Source organism: Silene latifolia, unplaced genomic scaffold (assembly GCF_048544455.1).
Source record: "Silene latifolia isolate original U9 population unplaced genomic scaffold, ASM4854445v1 scaffold_112, whole genome shotgun sequence".
Classification (NCBI taxonomy): Eukaryota; Viridiplantae; Streptophyta; class Magnoliopsida; order Caryophyllales; family Caryophyllaceae; genus Silene; species Silene latifolia.
In genome coordinates this window covers 1,939,889-1,965,000 of record NW_027413126.1, presented here as the reverse complement: position 1 = coordinate 1,965,000, position 25,112 = coordinate 1,939,889, and the positions used below count along the sequence as shown (strand labels likewise).

General features: G+C 34.1%; 2 protein-coding genes across 2 annotated transcripts; both read left to right on the top strand.

The window, feature by feature from the left end:
* The first annotated feature begins 21,550 nt into the window (after positions 1-21,550).
* On the top strand, positions 21,551-22,015 carry LOC141637464 (uncharacterized). The gene has a single exon (XM_074446941.1). It carries the CDS (start codon positions 21,551-21,553, stop codon positions 22,013-22,015), a length of 465 nt encoding a protein of 154 aa, XP_074303042.1.
* A 93-nt stretch (positions 22,016-22,108) lies between these two features.
* On the top strand, positions 22,109-22,981 carry LOC141637463 (uncharacterized). The gene has a single exon (XM_074446940.1). It carries the CDS (start codon positions 22,109-22,111, stop codon positions 22,979-22,981), a length of 873 nt encoding a protein of 290 aa, XP_074303041.1.
* The last annotated feature ends 2,131 nt before the right edge of the window (positions 22,982-25,112 follow it).

Below are 25,112 nucleotides of genomic sequence, written 5' to 3'. Positions count from 1 at the left end.
GGCGAAAAAATAATTCTCGTGGCTAAAAATATATATGAAAATTTATTAAATAAAATGTTAAATAATATTTTTTTAACGATCGATATTTTATCATATATGGAATCGTGACAATCTCGATACTGGTTTCACTAGTTAAATCGATTCATTTGAACGTTCTTTGGTTTCACCGGTCATGCATTCGCGCGCATCAAAGTGGCTTCCCAGGAGGTCACCCATCCCAACACTACTCTCACCTAAGCACGCTTTAACTGTAGAGTTCTTTTGATGTGTTACCGAAACTGAAAGTTAACTTTGTTGATATAATTAGTACTTTGAATCCTTTTAATTTTATTTTTTTTCTTTCAAAATTTACCTCTAATACTATTTAATTACAAAAATGTTACATGATTTACGATTTTTTGCGGGAAAAACATTATTTTGGCCAAAACAATCAAATTTTCGATGTTACTCTCCCGACTAATGATTTTCACGTCATTTTTTTGCTCAACTTAGCAAAACCATTTTCTCTAAAAAGTAAACTTAATCATGTTTTCCTAACATTTTTTTATTTCTTTAGTTTATCGACATTCTTATTTTCATTTCTCTTGTACTCATTTTTACGTATATTTTTTTACGCAAATGATATTGTATGACCGTCGTACCTACGATATGAAAAATTAACCATTTTTTGGTAAAATAATGACAACTTTTTATAACTTAAGGTCTTTTTTCCCCAAATTGGTCACTATTAACCAAAAAGTAGTCACATTTTACTCAAAAAACACGAAAAACACTGCCGTACAACAGAATCGCTTATTTTCTTAAACTGATTTCTCTTTGTTATGAATTATCGTTTTTTTTTTCTCAAAATTTTCACATTATTTGCACATGTGACTTTAAATTATTATAATTTCTATATTTTCCATGTGATGTACTCATTTTCAATGAAAAAAATTTCTCCATATTGAATTTTGGGTAAATTGATAAACTACCAACTTTAGTCATCTTTTTCATAATCAATACCAACATAATCAATAATTAGTAATCACTACCAAAATATTAACTTTTTTCTACGATAGGTATCAAGTCGCCTTCTTACTCTAATTTTGTTCCTACTTTAAAGGTGTTTTCATCTAAGAGAGGGATTTTAGAAGTGGGTGAGTGGAGATTTGTACTTGAATGATGGCTTTTTGGACTTTTTCAAGTAGGTTGAGATTAGATTTTCAGGCGACTTAGTACCGATCGTAGTAAAAAGTTAATATTTTAGTATTGATTACTTATTATTGACTATGTTGGTACTGATTATGAAAAAGGGTCCTTATATTGGTATTGTTTATCAATTAACCCTTGAATTTTTTATATTCCTAATTTTTCCGATATGTTTTTTTTTTCTTAATTTATTTGTGGGAGATCATTTTTTTCTTTCACTTCTCTGCGCACTTATTTTATATAATCAATTTTGTAATCTAATTGTCGTTTTTTTTCCACTCTTAAAAAACAATTTCCCAAACTTTTTTTCTCAGCAAGTTAAATTTTATATCAAATTTAAATTTTTCTATAAATATCTTACAAATAACGTTGTAAATCAAATTTTGAATGAACCAATTGGACAATATGTTAATTTTAGAATTATCAAAGATAGATGATAAATAACTTTTTTTTTTAAATTTTATATACTATGTCTTTAACTGAGATACAGTCATTTAAGATTGTTATTCAAGATTATATTGTTTTAATTAAAAAATTAAAAGAAAATCACGACTCTAATAAAAAGAATTATATATTAAAATAAATTTATTAAATTAGAAATGTTTTGAAAAACATGCAAAACATAATTGTGATTTCTAAAAGAATAAAAAAATGTAGACGATAAACTTTTCTTTGCTTGCATATAAGTTTATAAAATTTTAAAATCTTATTACAGTAAATAAAACAATAAAACAATATTAATTAAATTCATCAAAGTGTTTGCAAAATTTTATATTTAAATGCATTTTCATATTATTTATATTTGATTAAATTTCTTTTAGATTTTAGGTTTTTCATAACATGAAAATATCTTAATTTAAGTCGGAAAAGATACTCGCCACGGGAGTTTGTTAATTCGTGGCTAAATTTTATTTGCCACGGAACAATTCGTGGTTAATTAAAATTTCGTCACGGGTGTGACATAGTTCGTGGCTAAAATGATTATTTGCCACGGGTGTAGCCTATTTCGTGGCGCAAGTGACTTTTTGCCACAGGAAAAGTTATCTCGTGGCATAAAAGTTTTTTCAAAATAATGAATAAATTTGTCCCGTGGCTAAGCAGATTTTAGCCACGAAATATAAATTCCCGTGGCATAATTCGTGGCGCAGGTGACAAATAGTTGTAGTGTCATTTTGTCATCGAGTCTTGGATGCGGGCTGATTCTGCCGCATGTTGAATCGGAAATGTGCATTCCGAGAGTCTGGCCAGGTTTAGACTAGGACCGTATTATTACCGTAGTCCTACCCAGGGAAAATTTAGTTTAAGAGTAGTAAATGTCTTGCTTGGTTATGGTCATTTGCATATGTCTTTCGACACGAGAGTTTACGTCTTATGTGGTTGAATGTAAGAGTCTTGGTCCTATCGGATACTAGAGGTGAGATGCAAGCCTTCTAGTTACGATATGATCGCCGGGATTGATGTTCCCATACGTTCTTATGGTGAGATGCAAGCCATAAGTATGAATGTGACATTAGTAGCCACGTCCCGTGCAATGGTTGTTAAGAGGTTTTCAAAGTAATGGCTATGGTTTCCATCCACGTATTTTGTATTGGTTGATCCCTTACTCATCTACTTCATATGATTTGAATCATAATCTCATATCTATGTCATATTTCCTTGAAATGCGTGCTTTTGTCTTGACCGTATTCTGGTCTTTCATATTATTTAATTATCTCACATGAATAGTTAAGTCTTTATCATGCTATATTGACCTATCTTGTTCCATCTCATTTAATTGTCATGTTTAAATATAAATTTTGATATTCGTGTCATTTGTAAGTATCTTACATGATTTACCTATTTGAGTTTCTTGTTATGTTTGTTTTGATAACTTGTGGCTGGGAGAACCTTGAGTTAGTCCCCAGTGACTGTGACTTTCATGTTTACATGAATGACAGGTTTGTGAAGATGCATAGGTGGGGTTTAGACGTGTGAGCTAGCGAGCACCTTGCATTAGTAGTCTATCTAGTAGGATTAATTAGACTCACCCTTTATCGTGTTGTCATTTGAGGGATATATTTTTTCCCATCTTTGACTATCACGTTTGTATAAACTTAATTTTATTTCCGCATATTTTATCCATGTTGTAGGTTTTATTGAACCCGCCCTTTAAACTTTAAAAAGTTTCAAAAAATTTCTAAAATTCCGCATTTTCTTATTATATTTTCTTAGCGATTTTGCGGGGGTTCACAGTGTCAGTAGTACTAGCTTGGAAAATCATCCCATTTTTTTATAAAAAAATTTTAACGGTCTCGAAATAAATTCGGTCCCTTTATCGCTTTCCACTATTTTTACTTGTTTTCCAAATTGAGTTAGTACCTTTTTCACGAAAGTTTTCATTAAATCACCCACTTCTCCTCTATCCTCCGTAAGATGAACCAAACACTTCTACTATGGCCATCAACAACTGTCAAGAAATAATGTGCCTCGGATAAACTACTAGCATGATATGGCTCCTAAATGTCGCAATGAATTAATACAAACAAAAATGCACTACGTTTATTATCAGGCTTAAAACTGGAAGGGGTTTGTTTCGCCCGACAACAAGGATCACACACATAATCTGGATGCAGAATTGAATTGGTTTGAATTAAACTTGACGAAAAAGGTAAAATACTTCCAGACGGATGACCTAATCTTCGATTCCATACCCATCCATTAACAACGGTTGTCCTTGCTGCCTTTTATTCCACTCGTGTCATGTAATATACTCCGTCTTGCTGCTCACCCCGTCCAATCTTTGTCTTCGTAGACTGGTCCTGTATTACACAATAATTAGAATGATAAATCACAACAAAATTGTTTTAACGAATAAGTTGTTGTATAGAAATGAGGTGACAAGTCAATGATGGAACATATAAAACATCCTTGAGTTCGAATGTCGTATTTAAGACGACTTTCCCATGTTCCTGCGCAACAATTTGAGAACCATCATATAGCCCCACTGTCGATGGTACTCCTCGCCATATACAACTAAGTAATTCACGTGAACCCGTCATGTGGTGTGAAGCACCACTATCAAGCATCCATTTAGTCAATTGTATATTATTCATACCTGATAATTTGCTACCTTCTTGTTTTGCAGCGAGAAGATTGCGTAATTGTTCTACTACGTCATTCGTGAAATTCGACTTTGAGGACTTTGCTTCATCGGTGGTTGCTGCATTCGCCACCTGCTGTGAATTGGCAGATTCTCTGCCGCCACGTCCATAGGCGCGTCCTCCACGTCTTCCCTTGCCTCGGCCTCCTGACGGGTACCCATGTTTCTCATAACAAGTATCTTATGTATGATATTATTTCTTGCAATAAGTACACCTTGGTGGTAGTTCTGCATCCGTCTCTTCGATTGTCAAGGAATTGCCTCTTCCACGTCCACCACTTGTTCTTACTGCCATGGCAACCTCTGTTTTCTCTTCTTGAATGCGAGTCACAGCTTTGTGGCGTTCCTCTCTTAATACAAGCACATATGCTTGACTTAAGGAGGTGAGGTTATCTTCCATCAGTAGGTTCGATCGAATATGGGCATACAATTCCATGTTGAGACCCATAATAAATTGGTGAACCTTCTCCTCCTGCTGCTCCTTTGTCAAGGTTGCGTCTGCTCCACAGGTACACGTAGGTACCTTGCTGTAATTAACCAACTCATCCCATATTGTCTTTAACCCGGTATAATACTCAACCACAGATCGAGTGCCTTGTTTGCTCTCCGTCAGATCGCTTTTGAGTTGATGAACACGAGGAGCATTCCCTGCCGAGTAATGCTCTTTCAACTCACTCCAACTTTCGGTGACCGTGCCCGAAAAGGTGATGCCGGGATGCAATTCGCATCAATGGCAGTCCGCAACCACGCTTTGACCATCGCGTTGCACTGATGCCATGCTACGGATTCATAAGAATCTGCTTCTGCGGGTTTCTTGACGGATCCATCGACGAACCCCAACTTATTTTAGCGTCGAGGTCGTTACAAACTACAGCAGCCCATAAATGATAATTATCGCCATTGAATTTTGTTTGTGTCAGGGACAAACTAGGGCTATCGGAAGGATGGATATACAGCGGGGACGATGATGGTGTGATCATCTTGTCGCCACCGTCGCCGCCCTTGGATTGATTGATGTCGTCTCCGTTGTTCGTCGATAGCAAATAAATTAAATTGGTGGTATGCTGTTTTCTGTTATTGTTTTGTGATGGCGGATGCGAGGGTCAAACCTGCTCCAATGATACCATGAAAAACGATAAATAATGAACAAAGAAGAAGGGGCAAATGTGTTGTATATTATTGATGATCTAAAACGAGGTACAAGGCTGACATTATATACACACATACATGGTAAACCCTAGAATGACAGTTTATCCGAATGAGGGTTATGGTGGATCTAGCAAAACCTTAGTTATATAAGTTATGTTTAGAAAAACATTATTCCAGAATTCAACACATGTAACTACTAACCCAAGATAAGATTGATTAAAAGGTAAAATACAAGAAAAGGTAACGAAATATACACAAGATAAATATCGGAATCATATATACGAGAAGATTATATGTGAAGATATTTCCACACTTATACTGACCGAAGCTCGAGCCTCCAGAGAGCAACGTCAACAATCCAACACGTATTGCAAGGAAGTGTATGCGTACAACATACGTAGTTATCGCGACTTATAATACATTAATTTCTAATAACATTATAAATTGTTTTACCGGAAACACATATATAGTATATCATTTACTTATAGTTATATGTACAAAAATTCTATGTACAAGTATTAGTATTAGTAAACTAATACTATGCACAAAAATTCATAATATAATATAGGAAAATAATTGACTTGGAAAAAACAATTAAAATTTAAAAGTACAATCATAAATTGAAAAGCTGCGACAAAACAAAGAAAAAAAAACATGATTTTCCTTAATTAAAAAAGACATCATCGTTGTGACGTCTATATAATTTGTTCATTTTTTAATAGTACTAGTTTTGGGGACAGTGAGAGTAACAATAGTAGCAACTTGAGTAGCTAGATAAAGTAATAATATGACAACATGGATAGCGAAGTAATAGTAGTTTCAGTAAAACTATATCTCTTGTATATATTCATATCTCTTATGTTATTTTATTTTTACTTCGTATTAATTCATGAAGAGAAGAGCTTAACTGAACTGAATTGAATTGAATTGAGCTGAACTGAACTGAAATAAGCTGAAATTAGTCCAAAAGAACAGGACCGAAGAGAAGAGCTTAACTAAACTGAATGAAGCTGAACTGAATTAAAATGAGCTGAAATTAAGTCTAAAAAAACATGGCCTTTGGCCCTGTTCTTTGGATTTGAAATTGTCTGAATCGAATCTGATCAATCAATCAACTTAATGGAGCCGAATCGAATCGAATCAACTTAATAGAGCTGAATCGAAGCCGAATCAATTGAACTGATTTGAACTGAACTGAAATAAAAATATAATGATGATGATGATGATAATAATAATAATGATGATGATGATGATGATGATGATGATGATGATGATGATGATGATGATGATGATGATGATGATGATGATGATGATGATGATGATGATGATGATGATGATGATGATGATGATGATGATGATGATGATGATGATGATGATGATGATGATGATGATGATGATGATGATGATGATGATGATGATGATGATGATGATGATGATGATGATGATGATGATGATGATGATGATGATGATGATGATGATGATGATGATAATAATAATAATAATAATAATAATAATAATAATAATAATAATAATAATAATAATAATAATAATAAGGGTAATTTGATAACTTATACCTCGTATAACTTCATTTTTCAAACTTTATACCTAAGATAATTTTGTTTCAAATCTTATACCGAAAATCGTATTTTTTTTCAAACTCAATACCAAATGTAAAAAAAGGACATAAATTGACCAATTTACCCTCACTTACCAAATCATCCACCACCTTAAACTCAATACCAAATGTAAAAAAAGGAGATAACCTTTTTACACCTAATTCTGTTGTTCTTGATCAAATTGATGAACCTCCGTCTTCTCCGATTCGACAACCCATATTGTTGAATGACCTAATTGTTGAAGTTGTTCGATCTTCGCCTAAGGGTAACCCTAATTGTAACCCTAATTCCAAGAATTCACCAACAAATTCAATTAATTGTGTGGTTTCGTCCCCAATTGTTGAACAATCTGGTTCTGTTATAAACCCTGTTTCTGAGAATACAGTATCCCCTGTAATTCCTGTCGTACCTGTTGTTCCTGATGTTCCCTCTCCTGTTGTCCCTGCTATTATTGTTCCTACTGCTGCTGTGATTCCGAATTCGTCTGAGTCTGGTGTGAGTACGGAAAATAATGGTGACTCAAAGGCTAAACCTACTTGGTCTGAAGTTGCAAAGCCTAAAAATCAAGTGGGTATGAGTTTGTTCTTTCATGAACAGAGTAAATCTGCCATGGAAATTGATGTTGAACTTGATGATATCGCTGAGGAACTAAAAATCTGGAAATATACTCTTATGGGGCATTTGATTGGGTCTAAGCCTACCCTAAAGCACATCACTGAGTTTGTTACTAAAGCTTGGTCTCATTTGGCATCCCCTGTGGTTCAGTATTACAAGAAGGGTTGGTTTAGTTTCAGGTTCTTTTCAGAGGGGGAAATGAATAATGTGTTCAGGGATGGGCCTTGAAAAGTTGGATCCTACTCCTTAATTCTTAAGCAATGGCATCCCTCTTTCTCTTTCCAGATGGAGAGGGTAACCACTGTCCCCACTTGGGTGCTCTTCCCTGATCTTGATCCTTACCTTTGGTCAAGTAAGGTTCTTAGTAAGATGGCTAGCAAAATTGGCAGGCCTATGTTTGCAGATCAGCCAACTACTAGCAAGGCTAAGCTTTCCTTTGCTAGAGTCCTAATTGAAGTGGATCTTGCCTCCATTTTGCCTTTGGAAATAGCCCTTAATACCCCTTTTGGTCCTTCTACTCAGAGGGTTGAGTATGAGTGGCTGCCTCACTTTTGCTCAGGTTGTGGGAAATTAGGTCATGTTCTGCAAACATGCAAGAAGAACAAGCCTAAGTCTAAACCTGCAGCTGCTCGACTTTCTCAAACTGTGACTGTCACTACTTCTCCTGCTATTGTGGCCACTTCTCCTTGCTTGCTAGGTGGTACCTCAGCATCTAAGGGGGTGAGCACTGATCAGACTGAAGGAAAGTTGGACTCAGAATGATGTCAGCTAGGTTCAACTCCACTTCCCTCTGATTCAGTCTCTCCCACTCAGATTGCTGTAAAGCACTCAGTATGCAGCAAGAAGGATGTGATGAGTGATTCTCAAATAGCCTTGAAGAGAGATAGCTCATCCACATCAGGAACTGTTCTGGTTTTACCCTCTACTAATACTTTTGCTCCTCTATCTTCTTTGGAGGAGGGAGAGATTGTCCCTGGCACAGATGGGCCTAGTCAAGAAGCAACATTTCCCTTACAGATGGGCAATGAAACTGGTGATGAAGTTGAAGAGCTAGCACAGCTAGGATTCACTTTGATGTCTGAGGATATGCATGTGCTTGCTGCTGATCAGCATCTTGTCCAGGGTTCTGAGCAGCTAAGTACTCATGGGGATTTGGAGACAGTTACTTTAGGGGAAGAGGAGCCTCCTGATAAAGGTAGTACATGAAGATTGCATCCTGGAACATTAGGGGGGGCAATGATCCCCTCAAATTACAAGAAGTTCAGGACTTCTTGTGGATGAATAAGTTGGATATTATGGGTATCCTGGAAACTAGAATTAAAAGGAAAAATGCAAAAAAAATTCTTCAAAGTTATTTTGGTACCTACAAGTTTTGTTGCAATTATGATTCTCATGAAAATGGCAGAATCTGGCTCTTATGGAATCTTTCCACAGTGGTGGTGGTCCCTCTTACTATTACAGCTCAATGTATCCATTGTGAGATATATCATAATGCTACTTGTCAAAAATTCCATTTGACTATGGTCTATGCTTACAATGAGGCTAGAGCTAGGGATAATCTTTGGACAAATTTGGTCAATTTTAAAGCCTCAGTGGGTCCTTGGATCGTGCTTGGGGACTTTAATGTAGTAAGGGATATTGATGAGAGAATTAGTAATTCTTCTCCTGTTTTAGCAGACATTTTGGATTTTAATTCTTGCCTTTATGACTGTTGCTTGGATGATGTTACTGGTTCAGGGTGTGGACTCACTTGGACTAATAAACAAGATGCTTCTACCAGGGTTTGGTCAAAGTTGGATAGGGCTTTGGCCAATTCTTCCTGGTTGCTCAAATTCCCTGCCACTTCTGCAAATTTCATGGCCTCAGGGGTCTCTGACCACTCCCCTGTGGTGGTGACTGTTTTTGATGATCCTCCTAGAAAGAGTAGATTCAGTTTTCTTAATTGCTGGATGGATCACCCCCAATATAAGGATACTGTAACTACTGCTTGGGAGGCTCCAGTGGTTGGATCTCTCCAGTTTAAGTTTTTTGCAAAGCTCAAAAGTGTCAGAGGTGGGCTTCAAAAGCTGCATAAGACTCATTATTCTAGTATTTCTAGAAAGGTTAAACTCCTTAAAAAGGAGCTTTCTACCTGTCAGGTGCATTTGCAAGCAAATCCCCTTTCTCCTGATCTCATTGCTGCTGAGAGGGAGCTGATTCAGAGGTATTGCAAGTTTAAGAGGATAGAAAAGTCCATCCTCCAGCAGAAGGCTAAAATTCATAATATTGCTTATAATGATTGCTCTTCCAAGTATTTCTATGCTAAAATTCATGAGAGAACTCAACACCAAATTTTGGGACATATAAAAGATAGGTTGGGCCAGGATAAAGAAGGACTACATAATGTTGCTGCTGGCTTTGTGGATTATTATCAGCATTTGTTGGGCACTCACCATGAAGTTTCTCCTATTGATGTTGATTTTATCCAGCAAGGCTCTTGTGTCCCTGATCACAATATGGCTGATCTCATAAAGCCTGTCCTATCTGATGAAATTAGAGATGCTTTATTTGCTATAGGATCAGACAAAAGCCCAGGTCCTGATGGGTTTTCATCTGCGTTTTTTAAAGACAACTGGGACTTAGTGGGTGCTGACTTCTGTAAAGCTGCCAATTCTTTCTTCACCACTGGGAGAATGAGTAAACAAGCTAACTCTACTTTGATTGCTTTAATTCCTAAGAAGAAGGTGTGTGAATTTGTTCTTGATTTTAGGCCTATTTCTTGCTGTACGACTTTTTATAAAACTATTAGCAAGGTCCTATCCAAAAGATTGCAGAGCACTCTTCCTCATCTGATTGGTTACGAGCAAGCTGCGTTTGTTCAGGGTAGAAACATACATGAAAACATCATGCTATCTCAGTCCTTAGTTAAAGGGTATGGGAGAAAGTATCTCACTCCTAGATGCCTTATAAAGGTAGACATAAGGAAAGCTTTTGATACACTTCAGTGGAAGTTTATTGAAGCCATGCTTGCTGCTTATAAATTCCCTCCTCTTTTTATCTCCTGGATCATGGGATGTGTCTCAAGTTCCTGGTTTTCTTTGAAGATAAATGGGATAGTTCATGGGTTCTTTCAAGGGGAAAGTGGGATAAGACAGGGTGATCCTCTTTCTCCCTATTTGTTTGTCCTTAGCATGAAGATACTATCAAGATATCTAAGAGTCATTTGCAGAAATCCTCAGGTGTCCTACCACCCTAAATGTTGCAAGATTGGGCTCACTCACTTAATTTTTGCTGATGACCTCATGGTCTTCACCAGGGGTGATGTCCCCTCAGTCATAGCTGTTCTAGACTCTATGAAAAATTATGCTGCTTGGTCTGGTCTTCAAGCCAATACAGATAAAACGGAGATATATTTTGGAGGTGTAAAGGCTGATATTAGGAACAAAATCTTGCTGGAGACTGGGTTTTCTGAAGGCAGTTTTCCCTTCAGGTACCTTGGCCTTCCTCTGAACACTGCTAGAACAACTGTTGATATGTATGGAGTTTTGATCAGGAAAATTCAGCACTCTTTGAAACATTGGTCTTCAAAAATACTCTCTTATGCTGGTAAACTCCAATTGCTTACCTCTGTTATTTTTGGGCTAGAAAACTTCTGGTGTGCAAGTGCCTTGCTTCCCAAAAGTATCATTAAAAAGATTAATAAAATGTGTAAGGATTTTTTCTGGAATATTGAGGAGCATCAAAGACGTTTAGTCATGAAAAGCTGGTCTAGTTTTTGTTCTCCTAGGGAGGAAGGGGGGTTTGATGTTAAAGAAGTTCTTTTCTGGAACAAAGCTCTTATGGCCAAATGGATTTGGGTTTTAGATTATAATCAACATGGGGCTTGGTCTGCTTGGAATAAAGCCTACAATCTTTCTACTGTTACTATTTGGGAAGCTGTCAGTAAGTCTCATCATTCTGAAAGCTATAGGAGTATTCTTTGTGTTAAGGATGAGATGGTCCATTGCACTGCCTCTATTCCTGATGCAAAAGCATTACTGCATAGCTGGGTCAAGGATGGCAAATTTAATATCCAGGCAGCATATCATTGGTTTCGACCTAAATATCCTTGCCTCCCTTGGTTAAAAGCTCTTCATTGTCGTGCGGTTATACCTAGGCATGTGGTTATAGCTTCCCTTGCTAGTCAGCACAGGCTTGCAACTGTGGATTTGCTGGGCACTAAAGGGATTATGATTCCTAATAGATGCAGCCTTTGTAAACAGGCTAATGAATCCCACGGCCACTTATTTTTCAAGTGTAAATTTTCTAGTCAAATCTGGATGAGTTTACTGCAGTGGATGGGAATCCCTGGCAGAACCTGTAAGTTTCAACAAGAATTGATCTGGTGCCAACTGAGGAGTAGTAGGAGACACTGGAAATGCGCTTGGTTTCTATGTTGTCTAACTACTGTTGTGTATACTATTTGGAAGGAGAGGAATCTGAGAATTTTTACGGGTAAAGAACGCTCGGCTGATCAGCTTGTTCGTAGCATTAAGTTCGCTAGTAGTGTAAATTTACTACATGTTTGTCCTGATAATAGTCGAATTGTAAGAAATCTCACTCATCCTTAGCCTTACCTCTGTTAGGCATAGTGGATATATTTTTTGTTGAGATGTATATCCTTTTTATTTTTTCCCCTTGTGGATGAATAAAAGGATTATAACTTTCTTGCAAAAAAATAATAATAATAATAATAATAATAATAATAATAATTGTTGGAGTTAGTGTCCTCCACAATAGTGCGTTTACATAATAAATCTCATTAAAGGCATATCATCAAATATTTATTTATTTGATCCTAGTCAGCTGATCAACGTATATCGGTAACGGTTGGACAACTAGGGTTTGACGTTACTGTCGTGAGACGGCGGTGTTCAGCTGGACCCTTTCGGTCACACCTAAAGAAACGAGCCCCAACACGAAAGCTAATTAATTGTATGAGATACAATTTAAATTAGTCCCTTGATTAAATTGACTAAGAGTTAGTCGATTAAATTGATTTAGAAAGATATCGAGTTGTGAACTCGAGGTACGGAAATTATTATTTAATTATGCGATAATTGAATAATAAATTATTTGAGACGGGAATTAATGATTAAGCAGTTAATTATTAAATGTGTACTAGTTGACTAATGTGATTAGTATTGGTACGTAAACTATATGTGTAGCGGTACACATATATTTACGGAATGATTTAGACGAAATTAATTGGAAGCATTTAAACATGACATGATGTTTGAATAAAATTTACACGTATTTGTGCGACAAATATAAGAACCAAAATAGACCCGTAAATGTGACATTGGACCGTGTAAATGGAGTATAGTGGATGATTATAGACATAATCATTTCACTTTACTTGTTGGTTCTTCCATAAGTCATCTTATGATCACTTGCATGTGATATAAGATTGGACAAAAATAAAAACAAGTGCACTCCCTCACTTCACTAGTTCCACCCGCCACTTTCACCCATAAAACACTCCAATTGTTGTTCATTTTCATACTACTTCTTTTGGTGTGTTTGCATGTGAAAAATAATTGGTCTTTCTCTCTAAAAAATCATAAGCATCATTTTACTAAGAAGTTAGTATCAAAATTTTATTACTAAGATGTTAGTAATATTTACATATTATCAAGGGTAGTCTTACTTATATCTAGTTAATATTAGTAAGGTTGTTGGGTAAGTTCTTGGGTGGATTAAGGAAGGAGACCTTCTACTTTGGAGGTTGGTTTTTGGAGGATCTTTCATATTCATATAGCTCAAGAACAAACTAGTAAGGTGAACTAGTTTGTGCCCATTTTACCATAAAATCAATGTAAGGAAATTGTTTTTCCTTATACTTTCATTTTTATGCTTTCATATTAGCATGCATGTTACATAGATCACCTAAATGACAAATTATGAGATAATTTAATTTTTATTAGAGAGTCTAATATGGATCTATGATCTTTGAAGTGTTATCAGAAAATAGGCTTGTAATTTGCATGTTGATTTTAAGCATATTAATGAATTATGAGATAATTTATAAAAACTCAAAAATTGTGTTAGAAGAGGTTTTAGCACGAAATTTTTGAGGCATGCATACCTACTGATATCAAAAGGTTTGTGGTATTTTTTGGTGATTTATGAAGTTATTTTGCTATTTTTAATGATTTTTGGTAGAAAACCGAGTCAAAATGCCGTATTTTAGTTAAAAATTGACTAAAAATAATTAAAAGTTGATTCGGTGCATGGATTTTTTATGGTATTTCATGCATGTTTTCTACTGATTGTATGCAAAAATTTGAAGGTTGGTTCGAATTTTTTGCATGTTTATTGATTTTATGAGATAAAAGTCGATAAAAGTCAAATTAATTAATCATAATTTTGAAACAATTGATTCTGCTCTTGATAAATTTATGTACATTTAAAAATATTATTTAAATATTAAAAGTGATTTTGCATGTGTGTTTTCACTTTGTTTTGATGTTTATTGGTTTTAGTGGTTAAAAACCGATAAATATCGATCTTTTTCTTTATAAATTTTATCCGGAATTTTTGGGCAATTTTTCTGACATTTTGGTGTTCTTGGGAGTGTTCCAGAATACTAAAAAAATTTGTTTCATTTTTTGGGTAATTTTTCAATTATTTTGGATTTTTACTTAAATATTATGATTTTACCGATTAAATTAGCAAAATATCACCAAATCAAACTAATTATTTATCATAAAATTAGTGAGGACTAATTTTGAGGTTCAAAATAGTTTGGACAATTATTTTGGACTTAAATAAGAATTAAGAGTTGATTATTGATTTTTACATGTTAAAAATCGATTAAATCCACAAAAACCGAGATGGATACCAACAATTGATAGATAGGGCGATTTTGGCATCATTTTACAGCATTTTAAGCATATTTATTTAAGTTGGCTTTTTGTACCTAGTATGGCCTAGTTAATTTTAATCGTTATTACCCGAAATGAATGGGAATATCGATTTGTTTGAAATTAAATACGATCTCGTATCGTCGGTTTGTAATTAATTAATAGTTTTATTTATTTTATTAATTAATGTATAATAGGAATAGCTATGTAATTCAATTGTAATAGTTATTTTTACCGGCGTATCCAAAAGACGGATTACATCAAGACGGAGTTTATTTTTGGAAGGTGTTTCAAATCCCACAAGGAAGAGCCACTTTTAGAATGAAGAGGCAAGGGACCAAGGAGTTGGTTTCCGAAATGTAATAGACTAGTTTTTATTAACTAGATGGCCATACTAGGATTTATTCATATGCTTACTTGTTTGCTTGTTTTATTTTCGCGCATGCCAAAATCGTCATACACATGCATTTTATTTTCGCGGTTGTCAATTCACGTCAATTACATTCGCCAACTTAGTTCACTTATAGGGAATTTATGACTAAATTGAAAAGATCTCTCAGATAACTAAAATTGAGATTAGCCTTACCAATTAGTAACACCTATGAATCTCTTGTTCATTAGAGTCACGCTCGCCCAAGCGGGGTGTTCTCTTTTTACCTTGAGTAAGTAGGGTGGTATGCGGTTATCACACGCCAAAATTGGTTGGACTCAACGGGATATAAGACGGTATTGTGTTCCGGGGCTAGTAGATGGATTTAAGGAAATTCGTCGACCAAGAGTTCTAGAGGTAGAATTAGTCAACGTGACTTACCGAATTTACACAATTATGGGATGTTTCGCCCAAGCGATGCTCATTTTTGTTTAAAATTTGGGTCTTGGAATCATTCATATAATTTAGTGGGAGATCATTATATAAATGTTAAAACTTGTTGAACATGTTTTTCACAAGTATTTTTAAAACATTGAATGTTAATTTTTCCTATTTTTCGTTCTTTTGCATTAATGAATTTACTATGGCATCGCGCACTTCATCCTCCTTTCATCCTCTATTTATTTTTATACTCGTTTCGTTCTTTTATTGGAAGCGGTTTCTTTGAAGGAATTCGGTAGCAATGATTGGTAACATGATTTACAAATTCACCTACATAAGCTTACAACGATTTTTGCGATTATTATACAACTTAACGTCCATACATATTAAAAGGGGTTTTATGTTGCAAACTCATATTACGAGTTTAAAAGGAAGTCACATTTTATTAAGAGAGTCTTGATTTCGGAAGTGACACCTCCGTCATGATGATGACATATTAATTTTAATTACTCAAGTGTAATTCAAAAGTTTACGAAAAGAGTTTTCAAAAATACTTATAATACTCCAATATGATACCGTCAAATGGCTCACTTCGAGAAAGGCCAAACCGATTGTTTATGCGCTAAAGACTTTAGGCATATGATAACAATTGAACGGTTAGGTAGTCCAATTTCGCAAGAAGTTGAGATTTTGCCACATGTTACACTCACTTTATAGTAATTCACTCTTACGAAGTGTATAAAATATCACGAATGACATGAAGAGAGGTCTTCATGAGATTCATTTTTGCTTGATTGAAGCAAAGAGGAATGTGAAAGTGAGTGGGAGTTAAGAAGTATCAACCCTAGATGTATGCGATAAGAATAAAGTTGAAAGAGACATCTACTCAATGGATAGGCTAGTTCCACTATCTTGGTATGAGATACCAAGTACGGGTCATTTCTTTGTAAAGAAGTTTACATAAATTGATAAAACGTAAGACGTTTAGCATAGGACATTTTTGTAAAGAAATGGTGCTAGAGTAGCAATGATTTCGATAGGGACAAATGCACCTAAATTTGGTTAAAAGAATGTAATCATCTATGTTTATACATAGAAGGCATCACTCATGTGATTTAAAACAAAATGTTATACCTACTCCTATGATAACTTGGTGGTTGGTTTAGACCACTTAAGTTAGAGGAATTTTACATTCTTCACGAAAACTAAATGTTATACTATCTTATAGATTTTAAAGTCTCTAATCTGGTGAACCCAATTGATCAAACCTCAAGTAAATTCGTTTCAAACGAGTAAACGAAAAGCACATTAAACAACCATTTGATTGTGAGTCTTATGGTATGTGTGCATGTATTATGTTTTCTTTTGTAGAAAAGAAACACAATAGTGAGGTGATTGACCATATACATACGGATGTGTAAGGCTGATAGTTGGTAATATACATACTTGGTTACTTTTACCGTAATGTTAAGTAGATATGAAAACCTCGTATCTATTTAATAAGACATAAAAGTGATTTTTGAAACGTGGAATATTTTCAAAATGAAGTAGTAAACCAAAAGCACGTCAAGATCAAGATGTTGATCGGAAGTTTCAAGGTAATGACTTTGAAGATCAAATGGGTAATATCAAGTAATGATCTTGATAATCACTAAGAAGGTTGTGAACCAGTTCACATAATACCTTCTCCTTGGGACACCGTAGAGTATGGTATAGTCAAGTATATAAACCGAATTTTATGAGATATAGTTTGAGGTTTTTCGCAAATTTGTAAGCTATTTTCTCACTAAAAGTTTAAAACCCGACTATGATAGCCTTAATGACTCCATATGAGATATGGATAGGGAGAGTCCCTAACTTGTCTTTTTATACATTTGGGATCATAAATGTTTATGTTCAGAACCAATTTGTGTATCTGTGAGGGTTATCCAAAATTAAACCACATGGTTTTTACTCCTCCAAAACAAGAACAAAGAATTTGTGGCTCATAATACTGTCTTTCCAGAAAGATTTTCATTTTCTGGAAGACAGAGTGGGAGAAATTTTGAACTTGCGGAAGTCCAAGACTCACAAACTGAGTACAATGCAAGAAGACGTTATTTATTGAGGCTCAGTGGTGAGTACAATGCAAGAAGACGTTCTTTATTGTGGCTCAGTGGTTATAAGGAGATAATTTTGAGATAATATTGCGTTACTTTTTAAAAGTGACGAATCATAAACCCTCATCAAAGGCTTTTCTATAGTATGAACTCTATGTGATGACGTGTCACCATGCAATTCGAATTGATCTCCTTGCACATGATGCTATAAGGAAGGAAACACGAGATGTTTTCGAGACTTGATTTAAGGTGAATACTTTGGTTGGTTACCTTGATCTTGTCGTAAAGGTTACATAAGATGTTTAAAATTTGGGCTTGTTATAAAGAGTTTATGACAACCCAGATGCCTTTATCAATTCGTATGTTCTTAGCAATATAGCTTCTCATGAGGATGAGATTCAGCAAATAAATAATGAAACTTTCTCCTTGGGAGAAGTTTTGTTGATGTTGTCAATGCTAAGTGATCTATATACGTCAAAGAGTTGGAACTTTGGGTTCAATCATGTAGTCTATTAAAATGGTATTATTCGAGTGTTGAGGTACCATTATGATACATGGAGTTTAGTGGGAGCTAAAGTTAGTTTCTTAGTCTAAATATGTGTTTGACATATTAGTGACTAGAAATGTAGCTAAGGTGATGTTTCTTAGTCTAAATATGTGTTTGACATATTAGTGACTAGAAATATTCTCGGATGAATAATTGACAGTATCATGGCGCTTCTTAAATATCCAGATCTAATGAGATATATCTCCATGGATATTAGCATTTTAGTCAAGAGACTTATGTGATAAGATTCTTGACTCGTTCAAGTTGTTGAACAATAAATACGATCTCTTGTGCTTCCGCTACAGGATCTATTAAATATGCTAAAAGCTTCTCTCGTCGGGACTTATCATGTTGAGAATATGAGAAGTCATTACCAATCATTTTCTAGTCAGTGTCACTAGATGATTATCAAGAGCATCCTTGAGTACTTGAGAAGCACTGAGGATTTACTCTTATAGTTTGGAGGAATTTATGAATTTTGTGTAAAAGGATTACACGGAAACATTACTATGCTTATAAGATGTTATGGGCCTCGTTAAGGAATGGTTAGCATGTAAGAGTGTTATGTGCATAAAGAATAATATGTATAAGAAGTTATACATATATGTATAAGAAGTTATATATGTATAAAGAAGATATGTATGAGGAGTCATACATAAAAGATGTCATATGAAGAATGTGTATGTATAAGTGTTATACGTACAAATCATGAACGAAAAGCTAAGTACATTACAGCATCCGATGTTGTAAGAGAGATAGTTGATAACCGGAATTTAATGGGACTAGAGTAGTTCTGTTAGCCGAATATCGTATCCCAAGAGACTGTGAAAACAGTGGGAGTGTTTGACTGGCTTTAGAACCAGAGTCTAAAAACTTGTTTAGACATGTACTTAGAAAGGCTCTATGTGATGAAAAGATTGCATAGAACAAAGGAAAATAGTAATGGAAATTAGAGTGATACAATTGTTGCTAATCCTCTAACCAAAGCCGTTGCCATAAGGTAGACATGATGGTTATGTTATCTCAATGTGATTGAGCAGTATACCTTAATTGTTGTAGATCGTTATGCAAATATTGGAAAGAGTATTGATATTTACATAAGTGATGATCGCATTCATTGTTTGAGTCTCTTAAGAACTCAATTATTCAGTTTGACTGAAAACATGAATACCTTGTTTATCTGAATAAGTTGTGGAGACAATGTTGAACAATATTCAAGTGAATAAGATGAACATTGTATTTTGTCCCTAGTCACTTAATGAGGTGACGTCTCGGAGTGACTAGATTGTAAGTCGATTGATGGTTGTTGAACACGATAAGGTCATATGTGATGATTGGTCGATTACATAGGCAGAGTGTGTGACGCTTTGCCGGACAGTGACCGTTTAGAGAGTCCCTAAGTTATATTATAGACGCCTGGTCGTGGCGGGGATCTCTAAGATGTTCTAATGAGTCGATTCTTTTGACTGGAGACTATTATCTGAGCAGGTGCAGTTTCCGATTGACTTTGGTTTTTGTCCTAGGTCGTGCCGTGAAAGGAGGCCAAAAGGGCATTTACTAGGTCATGGTGAGCTGTATTGTGCAATAGGATAGATAGGGCATACAGGAATTGTCCACCCACGTTGGGTAACTATATCTCAAGGCCACTCGAGGAGTTAATGACTACAAATGTGTGGCCACGCTCGGAAGTAATCTGTGAGAGATTTTTCCGGTCAGGTAGTCACACTCCCGATCGAGAAAACCACTCGCAATATGTTCGTGTGCAAGTGCGACCTGAAAGACACCTTGCATTGAGTGGGAGATTAAAACGGACAAGAGAATCGGTAGCGCACACCTTGTGTCGGACAAGTGGGAGATTGTTGGAGTTAGTGTCCTCCACAATAGTGCGTTTACATAATAAATCTCATTAAAGGAATATCATCAGATATTTATTTATTTGATCCTAGTTAGCTGATCAACGTATATCGGTAACGGTTGGCCAACTAGGGTTTGACGTTATCGTCGTGAGATCATGGTGTTCAAATGATCCCTTTCGGTCACACCTAAAGGAACGAGCCCCAACACGAAAGCTAATTAATTGTATGAGATACAATTTAAATTAGTCCCTTGATTAAATTGGCTAAGAGTTAGTCAATTAAATTGATTTAGAGAGATATCGATTTGTGAACTCGAGGTACGGAAATTATTATTTAATTATCGACTAATGTGATTAGTATTGGTACGTAAACTATATGTGTAGCGGTACACATATATTTACGGAGTGATTTAGATGTAATTAATTAGAAGCATTTAAACATGATACGATGTTTGAATAAAATTTACACGTATTTGTGCGACAAATATAAGAACCAAAATGGACCCGTAAATGGGACATTGGACCGTGTAAATGGAGTGTAGTGGATGATTATAGACATAATCATTTCACTTTACTTGTTGGTTCTTCCATAAGTCATCTTATGATCACTTGCATATGATATAAGATTGGACAAAAATAAAAACAAGTGCACTCCCTCACTCCACTAGTTCCACCCGCCACTTTCACCCATAAAACACTCCAATTGTTGTTCATTTTTATACTACTTCTTTTGGTGTGTTTGCATGTGAAAAATAATTGGTCTTTCTCTCTAAAAAATCATAAGCATCATTTTACTAAGAAGTTAGTATCAAAATTCTATTACTAAGATGTTAGTAATATTTATTATCAAGGGTAGTCTTATTTATATCTAGTTAATTAATATTAGTAAGGTTGTTGGGTAAGTTCTTGGGTGGATTAAGGAAGGAGACCTTCTACTTTGGAGGTTGGTTTTTGGAGGATCTTCCATATTCATATAGCTCAAGAACAAACTAGTAAGGTGAACTAGTTTGTGCCCATTTTACCATAAAATCAATGTAAGGAAATTGTTTTTCCTTATACTTTCATTTTTATGCTTTCATATTAGCATGCATGTTAGATAGATCACCTAAATGACAAATTATGAGATAATTTAATTTTTATTAGAGATTCTAATATGGATCTATGATCTTACAATAATAATAAGAATAATAATAATATTCTACCCCTCATTATGTCAAAGACTTCAGGCCAATTTCTTGCTGCTCTATCATCTATAAAACAGTGACTAAAATAATTACTCTGAGAATGCAAGATCTTATGCCTGGTCTGGTGGGGGAGGAGCAAGCAGCATTCATCAAAGATAGAAATATATTTGAGAATGTCATGCTTACCCAAAGCCTTGTCAACGGGTATCAAAGGAAAGGGGTCACTCCTTGATGTATGCTCAAGGTGGACATTAGCAAGGCTTTTGATTCACTCCAGTGGCCATTCATCCATCAAATGTTAGCTGGGTTGGGCTTCCCTTCCCTGTTTGTCAAATGGATTATGGGTTGAATTACGGGATCTTGGTTTACTATCAAAGTCAATGGGTTAAACCATGGGTTCTTCAAAGGACAAAGTGGAGTTAGGCAAGGGGACCCTCTTTCTCCTGATCTTTTTGTCCTTAGCATGGAACTCTTGTCTAGGAAACTTAGGCACTTATGCAGCACACCCAATGTTTCTTTTCATCCAAAGTGTGTTAAGCTTGGCCTTACTCGCCTTGTATTTGTTGATGATCTCATGATCTTCCTTAGGGGTGACCTGCCTACTGTTTCTAAAGCCACTACAGAGCTTGCCCACTTCTCAACCTGGTCTGGCCTGACTGCTAACCTGGATAAGACTGAGATCTATTTTGGAGGAGTTAGTGAAGAGGTTAAACAACTCATCTTGCAAGCTACCAGTCTGCAGGAAGGTGTCTTCCCATTCAGGAACTTAGGGATTCCCATCCATGCTTCTAGGCTCCATGCTGACATGTATGGTGCTCTTATCCTTAAACTGCAGCAGTTGTTCATTAGTTGCCCATCCCAGTATCTCTCTTATGCTGGGAGAGTCCAAGTTCTCAACTCAGTTCTATTTGGCTTAGGCAACTTCTAGTGCTCTTGTATCCTGTTACCACATCATCTCCGAGAGCACATCTCTAAGATAAGCAGGCAATTCTTCTGGGGGTATTCTCCTGGTTCCAGGAAAATGGTTTATCAGAGCTGGGATAGTATCTGTGCTCCTTGGGATGAGGGTGGATTTAACATTAAGAACCTTACAATCTGGAATCAGGCAGCAATGCTTAGCTGGCTCTGGAAATTAGACCAGAATAAGGGATCCATTTGGGTGCACTGGATTTCACAATATTATTTACAGGATCAATCCATCTGGTTGATGGAGATAAGGGAGCATCATCCTGAATGCCTTCGTGGTGTTATTCAAACCAGAGACCATTGTATTGCCCAGCTCGGCAGTATCCTCCATGTAAAACGTCTGTTGCAGCAATGTACAGTGGCAGACAAGTTTTCCATCCAGCATGCTTATAATGCTTTGAGGACTAAATATGCTGTCACTGAGTGTAGCCAGGCCATTCATAGAGGCTTTTATCTACCCAGGCATCGTGTTCTCCTGCAATTAGCAGCCCAGAATAGATTTGCTACTGTAGATCACCTAGCCAGTAGAGGTCTCCCTATGGTTAACAGATGCTCCCTCTGTCAGAGACATAGTGAATCTGCTGCACACTTGTTCTTTGCTTGCAGTTACTCTACTGAGGTTTTGCAAGCCATCAAACAGTGGGTAGGGATCAATACTCCTGACAATTCTCTGCAACAACTGTTAAGCTGGGCTAACAAGAGGAAGATTAGAAGGCATTGGCGCATTCAATGGGTTCAAAACAATATTGCAGCTATTGTGTACAGCATTTGGAGTGAAAGGAACTTGCGGATTTTTGAGAATAAGTGTAGACCAAGCCATACACTTATACGGGACATCCAATATACTGTCAGCATCATCTTGTTTGCCAAAATACAGGATGTTTTTCCTGAAGAAATACTAGATAGTTTCCTAGCATCTAGGAGATAGTCTCATGAAGCTCTTGTGCTTTGTATCTTAGAGGTTTTGCTTTTGTAAGAAATCTCTTGTATTCTTCTTTTGAAATATAATGAGAAAATACCTTTCTTGCAAAAATAATAATAATAATAATAATAATAATAATAATAATAATAATAATAATAATAATAATAATAATAATAATATAAATAATAATATAAATAAAAATAATACCAATAATAATAAATATTATAATAATATTATTCATTATTATTATTAATATATTAATATATTAATATAATCTAATAATAATCTAATAAGTAATATAAAAAATAAAATAGTAATATAATAATAAAAATAGTAATAATAATTATAATAATAATAATAATAATATAGTAATATAAATGATAGTATTATTAATAATATTATAATATATTAAATATTATAATATATTAAATAATATAATATATTAATAATAATAACTAAAAGACAAATATGATAAGTATAATATAAATATTATAAATAATAATAATTAATATAAATAATAATAATAATAATAATAATAGATGTAATATAATAATTTATTAATAAAATAATAATAAATATGTTATTAATATTATTAATATAACTGAATATATTAATAAAATAATAAATATAATATAATAATATAAATATAAATATAAATATAAATATAAATATAAATAATATAATAACAATAATACCAGTAATAATAATAAATATTATAATAATATTATTCATTATTAATAATAATAATAATAATATATTAATATAATCTAATAAGTAATATAAAAAATAAAATAGTAATATAATAATAAATATAGTAATAATAATAATAATAATAATAATAATATAGTAATATAAATGATAATATTATTAATAATATTATAATATATTAAATAATATAATATATTAATAATAATAACTAAAAGACAAATATGATAGGTATAATATAAATATTATAAATAATAATAATAATAATATATGTAATATAATAATTTATTAATATAGTAATAATAAATACGTTATTAATATTATTAATATAAATGAATATATTAATAAAATAATAATAATAATAATAAAATAATAAATACAATATAACAATATAACAGTATAATAATAATAAATATAATAAATATAATTAAAATAATAATAATAATAACTATAATAGTAATATAATAAATATTAAAAATAAATTTTAATATTATAATAACAATAGTAAATAAATTGATACAATAATAATGATAACAATAAGAGTATAAAATAAGAATAATAATATTAATGTTGAAATAAACTAATCAATGAATCGAATCAAAATGAATCGAATCAATGGAATCAACTAAATCGAATCAACTTAGGCTCCGTTTGGTAAAACTAGCAAAAGCTACCCAAACCCGAAATGCTACACTAAACCTACCAAACCGAAAAGGTAGTGAAACCTGAAAAGGTAATCGAAAAGATAGCTAAAAATTACGACTAAAAGGTACCGATTTTTATTAAAACTTTTGGAAGACTAAATTTGAAAAGGTAAATGATATTTGGTCAAATGACGTAAAAGAACATGGCTTATTATTGTTATCATTTATGTTTTTATTATTATTGTTGTGTTATTGTCGTTGGCATTGTTAGTAATTAGAAGAAAATGTAATTTTGTTCACTATAATTGCACAAGTCTTCAACATGCTTCAAAATGACGGAAACAATAATTAAAATATCACGATAACGTAAAAAAAAAAATATCAAACTGCATATCATCAAAAAATGTATTTTATGGATACGAAATAAGTTTTCTATTATAAATAGAGACCTTGATATTAGAATAATACACCCAAGTGATTATATCTCTCTACAATTCTTTCTTATTTGTTAAGAACTGATAAATTATATCTTAATTCTTAATAATAATATTAAGTCATGTCACAGAAATGAATTACGGAGTATAAATGATAATGTGAATTTTATATTAGTACAAAGTAGGGAGCAACATTTATAAAAGATAGATTTATGTCCAAGCAATTAAATTAGCGTTTTGTAGCTAGTTTTTTTTTTTTTTTGGTGACAAAGGAACCCACAGCCGCTACCTTCGGTGTGCACTGGGTAAACCCTCGGGTGTACTGGTAGTCTGCAAACCACGTATAACAAGTAA

What these genes read in the sequence shown, in the direction of transcription:
- LOC141637464 (XM_074446941.1), top strand. Translation starts at nt 21,551, where the DNA reads ATGGAACTCTTGTCTAGGAAACTTAGGCACTTATGCAGCACACCCAAT.
- LOC141637463 (XM_074446940.1), top strand. Translation starts at nt 22,109, where the DNA reads ATGGTTTATCAGAGCTGGGATAGTATCTGTGCTCCTTGGGATGAGGGT.